This window comes from Xenopus laevis, chromosome 9_10L (assembly GCF_017654675.1).
Source record: "Xenopus laevis strain J_2021 chromosome 9_10L, Xenopus_laevis_v10.1, whole genome shotgun sequence".
In the NCBI taxonomy this organism is placed as follows: domain Eukaryota; kingdom Metazoa; phylum Chordata; class Amphibia; order Anura; family Pipidae; genus Xenopus; species Xenopus laevis.
Genome location: NC_054387.1, coordinates 130992129 through 131008088, shown reverse-complemented (window position 1 = coordinate 131008088; position 15960 = coordinate 130992129). Strand labels below are relative to the sequence as shown.

At 38.6% G+C, this 15960-nt stretch overlaps 1 protein-coding gene across 1 annotated transcript; it reads right to left on the bottom strand.

The window, feature by feature from the left end:
* Window positions 1-276: 276 nt before the first annotated feature.
* On the bottom strand, window positions 277-15488 carry LOC108703881 (serine protease 27). Its single transcript, XM_018240185.2, has 7 exons — window positions 15449-15488; window positions 12437-12472; window positions 9527-9698; window positions 8409-8677; window positions 5868-6025; window positions 1845-2095; window positions 277-508 (listed from the first exon to the last, which is right to left on the bottom strand). The coding sequence occupies exons 1-7, from the start codon at window positions 15486-15488 to the stop codon at window positions 445-447; spliced, it is 990 nt and encodes a 329-aa protein (XP_018095674.1). The 3' UTR covers window positions 277-444.
* Window positions 15489-15960: the final 472 nt, after the last annotated feature.

Genomic DNA, 15960 nt, shown 5'->3' with positions numbered 1-15960 from the left:
AGTGCTGTAGAGGGATTAAGTGGTGAAACAATTCATGGTGGTCAAGCAAATAGCCACTTTTTCATCTGGAAAGGGGGCTTAAATGATAGAAGGCCAAACTAGGGGCATGAACATGGGGTATGTACCAGATACTCCCCTCTGTTGTGCCCAAGCCACAGCAAATGTGTAATTGTGGCCATGCTATAATGGGAATTGATTGAATGTATACCCAATGTGTTCATGCACGTACCTGTTATAATATTAACATCAACAAACATTTACTGGGAAAAAATTATTTATATAACAAAATCTTAGAAAACATCAAGAAAATCACATGAATAACAAAATAGAACCCAGAAAACATTAAACATGACATAAAAATAACAATCCAGAGAATGAAATTTAGGCTCAATCACTCTGAGGTTCTAGTAGAACGTTCCTCCTACAATCCATCCCAGTCACGGCTCAGCACCCCACCCAAGTGGCAGCACTCAGCATCACAATAAATATTGGGTTTTGTAGAGTCACCCTGTTCAGAAAAAGCACATAAAGAACAAAATGTGTATTATATTGTTTGGTTTTTACTCTTTTATCGCAGTTCAAGGCAATATTTCATTAAAAAAATTGCAGAATATGCAGAAATGACGTGTGTGCATTGAGAGAACTAGGACTAATGGTGTATGAATTAATATGCGCGTGGCGAGTGTCTGTGGGCACAGTAACATGGGACTGTACTAAGGGCCCGAGTTCTCAATTTTTTTTAAATAAATAAAAAAAACAACACCTCAAAAATCTCAAAAGTGTACCTATTTATAAAAAAAATAAAAAATATTTAAATTAAACTGCCATTAATACATTTCAAAAATTTATTTTTTTTAATAAAAAAAATGGAATATCTAAACTCAAACGATTATTTTCCAACCCGAAAACTCGAATTGAATTAGACAAAACTCGAATTTTAGAGAAAAAAATTGTATGTCAGAAAGGCTATTAACATCTTCAAATCGGTCTCTGGACCACTGCCACTGACTTCTACATCAACTTTATCATTTACTGTAGTAATTATCCCTTATAATACATGAGAGTTCCCTGTATAACTCAGCCTGCAGCCTTGTGCCTTTATATGGTCACAAAACAACCCCTCAGTGACTTCTAATATCCTTATCATTTACAGTAGGGGGTACATTATCCCTTATAATACATGAGTGATACTCAGAGTTCCCTGTATAACTCAGCCTGCAGCCTTGTGCCTTTATATGGTCACAGAACAACCCCTCAGTGACTTCTAATATCCTTATCATTTACAGTAGGGGGTACATTATCCCTTATAATACATGAGTGATACTCAGAGTTCCCTGTATAACTCAGCCTGCAGCCTTGTGCCTTTATATGGTCACAGAACAACCCCTCAGTGACTTCTAATATCCTTATCATTTACAGTAGGGGGTACATTATCCCTTATAATACATGAGTGATACTCAGAGTTCCCCTGTATAACTCAGCCTGCAGCCTTGTGCCTTTATATGGTCACAGAACAACCCCTCAGTGACTTCTAATATCCTTATCATTTACAGTAGGGGGTACATTATCCCTTATAATACATGAGTGATACTCAGAGTTCCCTGTATAACTCAGCCTGCAGCCTTGTGCCTTTATATGGTCACAGAACAACCCCTCAGTGACTATCCATCGACATTTTGCTTTGGCCACAGAGATCTAATATCAATATAGTATATTACTCCATGTATATTACAGTACCCCACATAATAAAATATGCAAAAATGCTTGGATGTTGTCATTTCTAATCAATGCATGAGAATAAAATAAACAAGGGATTTTAGGGAAACTGAGACAAGCAGACTCACCAGAAGAGAGAACAGAGACAGAGGCTGAAGGACATCAGGCCATGGAACTCAAGTGCCACCCCAGGGAATGATCCTAGTCCTTCTGATCCACTGGAGGCAGCTGGGATAAATGATCGGATCCATTTCATATAGGCAGGGACAGAAGTATAAACTCCGGGAAAGCCAATTCCACAACCAATTCCTATGCTCACCACTCCAACCAAGTACCACTGCTCCCCATCATGACAAACTAGGGGTCCCCCAATATCATTCTATGAGGCAAACAAAATGTATTGATGAAATAGTGTTTGATAGGGATGGGCAAATTTTTCCGCCTTGTATCGCCGCGGAAATGACGCTCATAGACTTGAATGGCGTTGCGCGTCAACGAAATGGGTCAAATTTGTCTTTGCCTAGTGTCTGACTCACTTGGTGATACAATTATAACAGTATGATGTGCGGCATGAGATGTGCTTTATACCCACATATCATTATATATTAAAAAAAATAAAAAAATCCAACCAAACTAGAATTCACAATTGCACCTTCATTTTCATTCATTATAAAAACAACATGATTTAATTGGTTCGGGGACAAATACGGAAAGATCTAAAAATATTTTTTTCCCTGAATCGCTCTATTTTTTTTTAGTGCTTTTTCCCAAAGATAGCAAAGGGTACGTTAATTGTAATACCACTTTTGTGATTTATTTGATCACGTAGATGCAATATGTGGGGTGCACGACTAGAAAATTGAAAGAAAGGGCAAGGGAGCATATGAGTCAGATAAAAAATCCACGAACAGCAGAAAAGAGTAACATCACTAGACACTTTACTGCTTATAATGGGGGAGATACAGAATCCTTCTCCATTCAAGGAATTGAAAGGGTTAGATTGGGAGTGAGAGGGGGTGACCAATTGAGACTTTTGGAAAAAAGAGAGGTGTTTTGGATTTTTCATTTGGGAACACGCCTGCCCCTAGGACTTAATCATGATTTTGACGTCACCTGTTATATTTGAAGAGGCTTAAGTAGAACATCTGCTCTAAGGGGCAAATTCACTAAGCGCCGAACGCTAGCGTCAATTCGCTAGCGTTGGGCATTTTCGTTACTTCGCAAATTCACTAACGAACGCTGGCGTAGATTCGCTAGTGTTACTTCGCACCCTTACGCCTGGCGAATTTTCGCTACGGACGTAACTACGCAAATTCACTAACTTGCGCAGTGTACTGAACGCTACCTTTTACGCTAGACTTCCTTCGCCACCTCAGACCTGGCGAAGCGCAATAGAGTAGATAGGGATTGCTTCAAAAAAAGTCAAAATTTTTTCTAAGTCCCAAAAAACGCTGGCGTGTTTTCCTACATTATGGGTGATAGGCTGAAAAAGATCGAAAATTTTTTTGGGGCTCCCCTCCTTCCCCCCTACATTTCCTGACTCATGGCAACTTACCTAGACAGTGGGCACATGTGTAGGGCAAAATAAAATTTTTATTTGCAGATTTGAAGGTTTTCTAGCCATTTGTAGTGCTGATACGTATTCCTCCATTGAAATTTGAATTTGGCGCCGTATGCAAATGAACCATCGCTAGCGAAACTTTGCTTCGCTTGGCGAATCAACGCTAGCGCAACTTACGCTACCCTTGTGCGCAACTTCGGATTTTAGTGAATTTGCGGAGCGCTGGCGAAACTACGCCTGGCGAAGTGCGGCGAGGTTGCGCCTGGCGCAACTTCGAATCATATTGAATTTGCCCCTAAGTATTTAAAATATCTCTGTCTGGGAGTTTTTTAATAAAGAGAGAATCAGTGACGGCTTTTAATACTGATAATATGTGCAAAGAAGAAAATGTAAATTACTTTGTAATTAAATAATTTTAATGTCATATGCTATATACCAACTTAATGAATATTGTTAAATTTGCAATACTACTTGAATTTACAACTTGTGATATATGGAATAGGATACGAACATCCCACATAGGCAATTTTGGGATCATACTAAGAAAATAGGGTTAATCCCTTTTAATTTTTGATTGGTTTTAAAGATAAATGGGAGGGATTAACAGGGTTTAAATACTGAATGGGGCATGCTGGTAACAGAGACACCTATGACTAGGCGCCTGAAGGTGCGAAACGCGTAAGGTGGGCCATGTGAGGGTCAGTATGTATCTATATTTTAATGTGAATTTAAATAAAATATTTTTTTACTGAAGAAAAAAAGCCTTGGGACAGATATCTTTTGATATAAATCTTTTTGCATATGATTGCCTGTGAACTGGGGCGAGTCCCTTTGGCTTAATTAAGGTAGTAATCAGATGTGGACTCCCGATCAATGAATGCTTTTTTCAGAATTTTTGCCTGAAAAGTCGAAATTGTCGAATTTTCTGGTTAATTCCAGTACAGACCACAGAAACTTCCAAATAGGATAGGGAGCTGATTGACTTATATACAACTTTGGTAGGTCTGAGATGCCAGATTTTTGGATTCAGACTTTATCCCTCCGTGGGTATAATTAATCAATGAATTAATTAAAATGTTTTTTTTCCACTAGAAATTCCGATTTTATAGTAAAATTTTTTTTTTGGAGTATTTGGTATTTGGACTTTAATAAATAACCCCCTTCATCTACAATAAAAAATGGTATCATGAATTGAGTTTAAATACAAACATAAGATATTAATGATTGAGAAGCTTGGAAAGTAAATTAGTTGAAAGAAACAAGTGTTGTCCCAACATGAGACTGGTCTGGATTAGTCACGATGAAAGCTCTAGCACTTATATCTTCATACTATATTTACTGGATCTTGAGCCTGTAAGATACTGATCTGTAATGTGCTCAATGTTTAAGTTACTAATTATTTGTGTTCCTACCAAAAATTTAACTAAAGTTGGACTGGAACAAAGAACATGGAGCTAGATTTACAGAAAGTAGGTGGAATTCTCATTGGAGGATTATTTTGCATATTAAACAGCAACTGGGTCAAGAAAGCTGTAAAAAAAAGATTTATTGAGGAATATTTATTAAAAAATAATATTAATTAAAAAAAAAAAGTCCTCGTTGCTGGACACCAAGGGGCCTATTTATGAAAACCGCATTTTTTTTCTGGTCGAGTTTTTAAAGGTGAAAACTCGAGGAAAAAAAACTAACATGTTTAGAGATTTATATTACAGGTATGGGATCCGTTATCCACAAACCCATTTAGAAGGTTTGAAGATCCAAATTACACAAAAATCCATTATCTGAAAACCCCCAGGTCGAGTTGCGCGATTTGACCCTCAATTTTGTTGCAACTCCGATTTTTTTTTCTAGCTGATGTTTTGATAAATGAGTTAAATTCATGGATTGGAATCAGGTCAACTTTATTTTAATTAAAAAAAATTGAAGAAATGCAAGTTTTAGTAAATACCCCCAAATGTTATATCCAAATTCACTGCCCTTCTGTTACATTTGCATTTACTGTAGGTTTGGTGCTGTCCACAAGCAGCTCAGATTGGCTTAGTGGACAGACACAGACCAGCAGGAACTATAAATAAGAGTTTGCATCTGGGTAGAGGCTGTGTAATATCCTTGTTAGACAATAAATAACTGGACAGTTTTACCTTTAACACTTAAAAGGAGAAGCAAAGGTTAAAATTAAGTAAGCCTTATCAGAAAGGTCTATATAAATACACCCGTAAACCCTCAAAGTGATGCTGCTCTGAGTCCTCTGTCAAAAGAAACACCACATTTCTTTCCTTCTATTGTGTACTCATGGGCTTCTGTATCAGACTTCCTGTTTTCAGTTTCAACCCCCAGGGCTAGGGCTTGAGCATGCTCAGTTTGCTCCTCCCCCCCTCCTTCCTCCCCTCCCTCTGTAATCTAAATCCAGAGCTATGAGTGAGCAGGGAGACACTCAGGCTTCTCAGCTTCTAGAGCTGTTTACTGAGGTATGGTAAAGCATTCTGCAGAATAAATATAGTGTTATAGCTTGTACTATTGTGGCTAATTTATTGACAATAAACAGCCTTCTCCTTTAAATTATCTCTTACTTACAGATATTATTACTTACATGGCAGATATCTTTTCCTCCATTTATGTCGCTTGCACATACCATAGATTCTGTAATAATAATATTGTTTGGCAATAGGCTATAAAAGATCTTGCAATGTTCTACAGTTATCAAACGCATTTCTGCCTCTTGTAGAATAACAGGCCTCGGCTTGGTACCTGTGGGAGGAAAAAACAGTTCCCAGCGATGGTGTTGGTTTACATATAAACAAGGTGTAGTCAAGGACTGTTTCCCATAATATTAGTCAATTCAATTTCACACAAGTGTTAACTGAAAAACAAGAGCCATATTGTAGTAGGCCACGGAAACAGTACAGCCCTCTGCTTGTAATTTACAATTTTTTTTAGAAAAATTATGCCAAAATGACAAAAAAACATTTAGGTTAAAAACACACTAAGATTCAGGGAGATTAAGTTGCCCAGCGACAAATCAACTGTTCTTCGGCAACTAACCCCCCCGAAAAGCCTTCCCGCCGGCTAGAATCTAAATTGCCTACACTCGGAGCGCTTCGTTTTCCGAAGTCTGAAGTTTCCTAGTGAAATCGCCGTCGATTTCGATTCTAGCCAACGGGATACCATTTTTGGGAGATTAGTTGCCCGAAGAAGAGGTGGTTTGTCACCGGGCAACTAAATCTCCCTGAATTTTAGCGAGTGTCTCTGCCCTTAGAGGTAGACTAATATATATATATTATATATATATATATTTTCCCAGTGGGGCAGCAGAAACACTCTACAGAGTGTTTATGAGAGTTTGGAGGAATGCCATCTCCTAAATAGTACACTTAGGGGCAGATTAATCAAAGGTCAAAGTGAATTTTCGAATGAAAGAAATTTTAATTTTCGAGATTTTTTTGTGTACTTTGACTAGGGAATTCAATTCGAATTTGAATTTTTTTTTAAAAAATTTGAATATCGAAATTTATCATGTACTGTCTCTTTAAAAATTCGACTTTGACCATTCGCAATCTAAAACCTGCCCAATTGCTGTTTTAGCCTATGGGGGGGGGGGGCTCCTGGAACCGATTTTGGGGTAAATTTATCAAAGAGTGAAGTTCCGCCACTAAAGTGAAATTCCGCAGCTCTCAATTCATTTCTGTGGGATTTTGAAAGGCGTATTTATCAATGGGTGAAAGTTCACCCTTTAAATACGCCTATAAAAATCCCATAGAAATGAATGGAGAGTGGCGGAATTTCACTCTAGAGGTGGAACTTCACTATTAACTTCACTCTTTGATAAATATACCCCTTGGAGTTAATTGGTGGATTTTGAAAAATCAAAGGTTTTTTTTTTGGAAAAAACCTTTAATCAAATTCGATCAAATGTGCTATTCCTTCGTTTCGTACGATTCAAATTCGGTCGAACGCGGACCTATTCGATCGAAAACAAAACTTCTTTTGGTTGGTCTTTTTGAATTCGATTTTGAAGTCTGCCCCTATATTGTAACTAAGCTGCATGAATTCATATTGGTGCCAAAACAATCCTATTGGGTTTATTTAGTTTAGTTTGGGTTTATTGGAAAAAAAACTTGAATTTTTCAATATTTATTATACCCTGAGGATGCAAAAAGTCTGAATCCGAAAATACTTCATCTTCAACCTGTCCAGGTCCTGTACAAGTCCATGGCAGAGGTCCCACTTGCAATTTTATGATATTATATGTCTGCTCTGGGTTTCATGCGATAATTTTATATTTTGGGCTTTTCCGTTGATTTCGCTAAAATGTTGAACTTTTAAGGCTTCAAATCCAAAAAATTCAGATTTTTCTAGCGGGCATCCGAAAAAGTCACAGTTTTCATGAGACAATCCGAAAAAGTCTAGTTTTTTTTGCCGATACGATTTTTCGTGGTTTTTTAATGATAACCAAGAATAAATCATGGATTCTAGTTTGGTCTGACATTTTTTATTTAAAACATCAGAAAAATTTGATAAATTACCCCCTTAATGTTTAAATTAATTGTTTTAGCAGACTTAAAAAGGAGAAGGAAAGGTTAAATCTAAGTAAGCCTTATCAGAAAGGTCCATCTAAATATACCTGTAAACCCCCAAAGTAGTGCTGCTCTGAGTCTCCTGTCAAAAGAAACACTGCATTTCTTTCCTTCTATTGTGTACTCATGGGCTTCTGTATCAGACTTCCTGTTTTCAGCTTAAACCTCATTGCCCTGGGCAAGAGCATGCTCAGTTTGCTCCTCTCCCCCCCCCCTCCCTTCTCTGCTGTAATCTGAGCCAAGAGCAGGGAGAGACTCAGGCAGGAAGTGATGTCACACCACATTAATACTGCAGCTCCTTTCCTAAACAAACAGAGAGTTTCTAGAGCTTTTTACTCAGGTATGGTAAAACATTCTACAGAATAAATATAGCATTCTAGCTTGCACTATTGCAGCTAATCTATTGGCAATAAAATGCCTCTGTATCTTTCCTTCTCCTTTAAGGTATGGTGATCCAAACCAAAGAAAACCCCCTAATCCAGAAAACCTCAGAGCACCCCAGATAACAGAGCCCATACTTTTACAGTAAATGTAAAAAAAAAAAGAAGAATACTCACTGTTAATGTCAAGGGCCCCCCAGCCAGTTACTATACAACTGTGCCCGGGCAGAAATTCAGTGGAAGGTGTAGGCAGACAGGCTGGAAGGATGACGTTTGTGAAGGACACCTTTCGAGAAAGTTCTAGAAGGGCAACGTCATTAGGATAATCAGATTCATTGAACTTAGGATGTATTATGATCCGTTTCACTAGAACAGGAACTTCCTCTTTGTGGTTTCCAGTTATTTTGTAGGCCCCAAGGATGACAATTACAGAGGAGGCATTTACCCTAAAAAAAAAAAGAGAACTGTAAATGTTATGATTGTGGTGTTGTAATGGATCACATGACCATGTCTAAACCTCATGATTCAAGTGTCATGGATCTGTTATTACAGCCAAACCCCAAATTTACTGTAGGTCCCTGGTTTTGACAGTTTCATGCTGCTGCCACTATCAATGTATTCCTATAATTGCCCATTAATTTACGTAGCTGTGTCCCTCGTTTTACACCACATTTTGTCCATTAAAATACCTGCACAAACGACCCTGCAACAACTGCCATATTAATGAACATCAAAATCTACTTCTTCTCTATTTATCAATCATTTATTTCTATAACAGCTGTTGTGCCTGCCATCTTGAACCAGTACAGTATGTAAAATGTTTGTAGGGATCCATAGGTTTAATTCCCCTATGTTCTTGAAATCCCACATGGTGGGAAATCCCCTGCCTGGCCAGCTACGGGTTGAACCTAGATTGAAGGAGGTGGAGTGAGCCTTTGTCCCTGTGCAGTGTGTTATGGCAGATACCGGAGGTTGCCAGAAGGTGTCGCTACTGTACAAATGCTTGATATAGCTAGAACCATGTGCTCACAGCCATTGTTAGTTTCATGTTCACTAAGGACGGAGTGAACAGAAAAAGCTGCAAAAATGTAGGGGCAAAGCTGTGAGGAGCCACTTGAAGGGCTGGTGTACTGGAGCCCCTTTCAATACCTATAAGGGGGGGGGGTATTGGAAGGCTCCAGTGTGTGTAGACAAACTTTGCAAGACATGGGATACCAGGAATTGTCAGTGATAGTGAGTCCCGTTTTATATCACACTCCAGCTTTACAAATGGTACAGCTCACATCCATACTGACCGCACCACACATTGGGCTGCAGTCACAACAAAGTTGCTGCTGATGAGGGTTCCACCACAATGGGCTGTACCAGGAAGCCACAAGATCACTTGCCAGGGGTTCTGCCCCTTCTTTGTATCCTGTCCTCCCACAATGCGGCTGTTGACCACCACAGGTTTCCCACAGGTCTCAGCTAGAGGAGAAGACATTCCTATTCAGTAGAATATACAGTATAAGGCACGGAGTGCCAACTTTCCAGAATCAATCACATATACAATTCCCATTCTGTATGTTTAATAAGCACTTAATTTGGATACATGCTAACAGGGCTTTTATCAGGTGGATAGGAGACAGGGTGGAGTCCAGTGAGGACACCAAAATCCACAAAGGTCCGGTTCACAGGCTGCAAAGGGGTGACGTTTATGGGGCAATTAAGTCATATATTTTCATTTTCACTAAGGTCCCAATTAGGATTTCCATCTTTTTTGTTTGGGGAAAACTAACAGGGGATAGGCCGGAGACGTAGGGGTTGGGCTGGATGATGTTGGGGGTGGGCCGGATCATTTATGGGCGGGCAAAGTAGGGTGCGGGACTGATGACCAGCAATTGGTTAATCTCCATGTCATTCACTTCAATGTCTTGTTCGGATTTCCTAATTTGAAAATCCAGCACTTTTCACCTGGGCAGCCCTTTTATAAACTGGACAGATGGCAACCCTAGTTCCAATTAATTTGACCACTTGTCAGGGCATACATCACAGAGCCCCTGGGTGGGTGGTGGAATAATAGTCTGACCCTGCTGCTTAAATAGTATGGGGCACTGTGGTTTTTAATGGCAGCTCTGTATACTTAAAGGTGATATAAATTCTGCCGCACTGCACTGCTCAACCAAACTTTACTCAGTTTTTGCTGGACTACAAATCCCAGAATAATGTCACATATAATGAAGGTTGAGGCATGCTGGGAGCTGTAGTCCAGCAACACGGATTATATTTTTAAAGCAAAATTGTAAATAAAAACTTTTCACAAATTTTCACAGCCAGAGACTGCTTTGAAGTGCAAAGAATCCTCCAATGAGAATCCCAGCTGATTTGTATCAATGTGGCTCCATGTTCTTTGTTCCTGCAACTGGAGTTGGAAGCTTTAAGCCCAGTTTCCCAGCACTGAACAAGTCTGTCCTTTATCCCCATGTCTGATTCCAGTGTCATATAATGAAGAATAAAATAATAATTATCTCTATATGTAACATAACAACAAGATGTCTGACATAGTGCTGGGAATCAGCATTCTCATTGGTCACTTCTTTTGCATTTATAATGAAGTTTTTGATCAGTAGAATTCTCATTGGCAAATTTTCTTGCATCTATATTATTCTGCAACTTCTATAGAAAACTAGGGGGCGCTGTGGCACGTTGTTACGGCTGAGTTTACATCCCCTTTAATTCTACATTCTGTACATTTGTAGTCCAGCAACATATGAGTACAGTATGAGTAAGGTATGTGTAAGGTATGGCTGAGCAAAAGTGTATAAATTGCCCTTAAGCTTTTGGGGCTGATGTTAATTCGTAAAGGGATACTGTCATGGGAAAACATGTTTTTTTCAAAACACATCAGTTAATAGAGCTACTCCAGCAGAATTCTGCACTGAAATCCATTTTTCAAAAGAGCAGATAGATTTTTTTTATATTCAATTTTGAAATCTGACATGGGGCTAGACATATTGTCAGTTTCCCAGCTGCCCCAAGTCATGTGACTTGTGCCTGCACTTTAGGATGGAACTACATTCTGGCAGGTTGTTATTTCTCCTACTTAATGTAACTGAACGTGTCTCAGTGGGACTTGACTTTTACTATTGAGTGTTGTTTTTAGATCTACCAGGGAGCTGTTATCGTGCTATCTGGTTACCTTCCCATTGTTCTTTTTTTAGGCTGCTGGGGAAGGAAGGGGGGATATCACTCCAACTTGCAGTACAGCAGTTAAAGAGTGACTAAAGTTTGTCAGAGCACAAGTCACATGACTGGGGCAGCTGGGAAACTGACAATATGTCTAGCCCCATGTCAGACTTTGAAATTGAATATAAAAAAAACTGTTTGCTCTTTTTAAAAATGGATTTCAGTGCAGAATTCTGCTGGAGTAGCACTATTAACTGATGTGTTTTGAAAAAAAAACATGTTTTCCCATGACAGTATCCCTTTAACCTGTTTGTGCCACACTTCTAAGGGGGTTATTTACTAAGCCATAATTTTTTCTGGTTGGGGTTTTTTAGGCAAATTCTCAAACTTCTCATGGAAAAAAAACCACTAAATTTTTTCGAGATTTATTATATCCTTTATCTGCAAATATAAAAAATAAAATTGGCAATGCAATTATCCTGCCATAAGATCTATGATGTATTTTGAAAGATATAGTTACTGTCTTTATTTTCCCGTATAGTCAAGATTATCCATGAATTGAGCCCTAGGATGTTATGAATTAATTCATGTAGAAAATGTCCTTAATAAGTCTAAATAAACACAAGAATCACCCAATACTCATAAAGACAAACTATGCCAGAAATGTGAAGGCAAAACTACATGGTGGGTACAGGGAAAACTTTACCCAAACTATTACCAATGTGTTTAATTAAATGAAGATGTAATCTTTATGGGCCACTGATTATAGAATGGTTGGTGCTGCCATGAAAGTACAAGAGTGCCAGGGTTGTATCTTTTATTTTTTTGGATTTTCTTTTGTTGAACATTCCAGATGGCCGAAACTGCAAACTGGAGAGCTGCTGAATAAAAAGCTAAATAACTCAAAAACTACAAATAATAATAATAAAAAAAAAAACAATTGCAACTTGTCTCAGAATATCATTCTCTAGTCTACATCCCCTTTAATAGCAGAAGCAAAATGCATTGGATGCAAACCGGTTGGTTCATGGTGGACTTACATAGTGATTCCTCTGCTTCAGCAAATCCGCAGATCCCTAAAATGAAAAGGTAATTAGAATAAATAGCAGCACCTCTAATTCAGTCCTAATATTGATATTATATAAGATAAATTACTGTGTGCTGTCAGTTATAATATAAATATGTTATAATTCTGAGATCAATTCTGATAGTGTTGATAACTGCTCATTGCTAGTGATGGGCGGAATTTGTCCCATTTCGCGGAAAATTTGCGAAACTGCAATTTTGACACCTGTGATAATTCATCGGCGTCAAAATGGGCACCGTCGCCCATTAAAGTCAATGGGCGTCCGTTTATCGTCGGCGCTGATAAAACTTTGACGCCGCAGACGAAACCGTCAACATTTTTTCGCCACTCGTGAATTTCCACGGCAAATTCACTAATGTATTCTCTAGTGGCAAAACGGGTAAATGTTGCGAATGCGCGCCTGGCGAATAAATTCGCCCATCACTACTCATTGCTAATGTAATGCTCATATGCAAAAATCACCAAAGTTTTGTTACAATTTTTTCCCACCTAGAAATACAGCATCATGGCAGGCAACGACTAAATAGCGCCCATTTTGACCTGTATCATTCACTTTTATTTGTACATTTTAAAAAAATTGCAGGCTTCAAATTGAATTTTTTTTATCTTTGTTTTTATTTGTTTATGACAGGTGTGGTATATATTATGATCTATTTTACAGAAACCTGTTTGAAGAAAGCTCCCAAAAACAAACCAGTGTTGTTTTAGTACAACGACTTGGGAAGGATCATCTGCCAAGACAAATAACCACACAACTTATACCTTTCACTGAGAGTAGGGGAACTCTTGGGGTTATTATGGGCTATTACAATTTATTTACAATTTATCAACGCAGATAATCCTTCCCAAGTCTTTGTACTAATATAACATCTAATATCTTCTTCCTTTAAGGACCATTTGCACGAGGCGAACAATAACCTTCGCTTAAAGGCGAAGTAAGCCCTAAAAATGAATATGGCTAAAAATGCCAGAGTTTATATAATAAACTTATTGCACGAGGCTAAAGTTTGAGCTTGTCAATAGCAGCAATGATCCAGGACTTCAAACTTGTCACAGGGGGTCACCATCTTGGAAAGTGTCTGTGACACTCACATGCTCAGTGGGCTCTGATTGGCTGTTGAGAAGCTAAGCTTAGGGCTCGTCGCTAATTATCCAGCAGAAAATGAGCTTCCCTGGCTGTAATATAAGCTGATGCTACAGGTTTGCTGATTATTCAATTCTGATGCTAATTGCACTGGTTTCTGTGCTGCCATGTAGTAATTATCTGTATTAATTACTAATCAGCCTTATATTGTGACATTTCTATTCTATGTGTACTGTATATTGTGAGTGGCTCCCTAAGCTCAGTAAGTGACAGCAGCACAGAGCATGTGCAGTGAATCAGCAGAAAAGAAGATGGGGAGCTACTGGGGCATCTTTGGAGACACAGATCTTTACTGCTAAAGGGCTGTGGTTGCCTTGGGCTGGTACAGAAGCACAAAACATCATGTACAACATTTCTAGCTACTTCTTAAGTTAGGCTTTAGTTCTCCTTTAATGCAAGCAAAACACAATAGTGGTAGAAGAGATAACTTGCCCTTCTGAACCTGGGAACAGGGGAACTTGATGGAGCAGATGGTCCATACTGATCTGGGGAAGAACTACAACTAGTGAAAGTATCTCTTATACAAATAGTTTTATATCCACAACTGCTCTGGTGGCTGGACCTCTCGGCACAAGGTGAGTCTATATGGCATTAATGACACCAGCACTTTTTGAGCTCCAGGCTTTGGAGTTGCTCTCCAGGAGCCAACAAACCTTATCTTTTTTGGTGCCAGGCAAGCCGACCGCAACACAGAATTGAAGATGCAACAAGGCTAATAAAATCAATCATAAAAATAAAAACATTATACCGCAGTGATATTGGTGGTCAAAATTCCATTTCCTGCACAAGTTTATCCTAAAGGTTCTCCTTTTTTTTTGTTTTTTTTTTTATTTTGATGTTTGGATATAAATCTGTACTGACCTTGCAATTTATATGCATTAGGCTGTGCAATGCGTAGACTAATCAGAAGTTGATCTGAAAGGGGTTTTTTGTTTTTTTTTTTTCTTCGAGTATAAAAAATCCTCCCTTTCCCCTTTCCCCTGTCCCCCTACCCCTCTCCTTTTTTTTTTTTTCTCCTCTCTCACTCTATAGTCACACAAGAGGTGGGGCACTATATAAAACATACAGATTAGTACTTATTTATATATTTATTCATTTATTTCTGGTAAATCTATTTGCACAACAATAATAAATTCACCTTATATCATTTATTTCGTATCACTTACTGGAATATCACATTGTCACTCAGGGACACACAGGAGGAGGGATAAGAGAAATTAAGGGGGGTAGTGTACTATATAAAACACACTGGACAGCACTTTTCAGCCCTGTTATAGTTATCAGGGGTACAACATTCATATAAACTATATATTCACTGTACATCACTTACACTGCACTATAATGAAACTATATTACTCAGGTGTCTAGGCACACATAGAGTGGGGGAGGAGAGGAAGGAGGGGGGAAAGAGGGATAATTAAATTTTTAGAATAAAATGAAGCTAAGCAGTAGAGTAGATTATCTATTGGAATATGGTGAGTCACAGTATGACTCCATAGCACAGATTCACTACATGAGGTCATTTGCTCACCAGCACAGATGATTTTGGTTACTTAAGAACTAAGCCAGTTGAGGTGGGGTGGTGGGGAGACGTCGGAGTAGGGGATGTGAAGTTGGATATAGGCCAAGTTAAATAGATGTACAATTAAAACTCTATTTGGCATACTACAGAAGTATACACGGTTATTTTCGTGGCTTTTGTGCCTCCCGCCGATGCTGTTCTTCCCTCCCCCTCTTCTTCTCCCGGTCGCCTTGCCTTTAGGCAGTACAGTATAAATTTTTAATTTCTCCCTTTTTTTTTTTTTTTGGGTATGCACTTACGCTGTATCTCATATGGGAATGTTTCATAGGTGAAGAACATGTTTTTATCTCTATATATAGATGCAAATTTGATGGGGGGGGGGTTCCCCTCCTTCCCTTTTTTTTTTTTTTTATTTTCTTTCTCTCTGTGGTATATAGCAAGGGTATAAGAAAGTATAGAGATGGGACTCGACCTCGTCCTAGTAGTAAACCATTTAACATAGTGGTGGTGTATCCCCCCAAGACCATCAACCGCATAACTACTTATCTAGTGGTATAACACTCTCTCTCTCCTGCCCCCTGGGGTTTAGAAGGGATTTTGGCCTAAACGTAGTAGGCTGTATAGTGGCGGAGGTATAAAGGAATTATCTCAGAAATAACAAGGGAAGTCTTGATATAGTATCGTTATAAGAGAAAGTTCCTTATTTCTTATTCCTCTTTTTTCCTCCCCCTTTTTTTTTTTTTTTCTCCCCCTCTCTCTCTTTTTCTTTTCCGTTTATGTGTTCTTGGGATCGAATAATAACTAAGAGAAT

Excerpts from the sequence above, each read along its gene's own strand:
- LOC108703881 (XM_018240185.2), bottom strand. The coding sequence starts at position 15,488 with ATGTTCTTCACCTATGAAACATTCCCATATGAGATACAGC. Across the intron at positions 12,473-15,448 it reads ATTCCCATATGAGATACAGC|GGATCTGCGGATTTGCTGAA; the intron begins GTAAGTGCATAC and ends TTTTCATTTTAG. Across the intron at positions 2,096-5,867 it reads GAGGAAAAGATATCTGCCAT|AATGATATTGGGGGACCCCT; the intron begins GTAAGTAATAAT and ends TTTGCCTCATAG.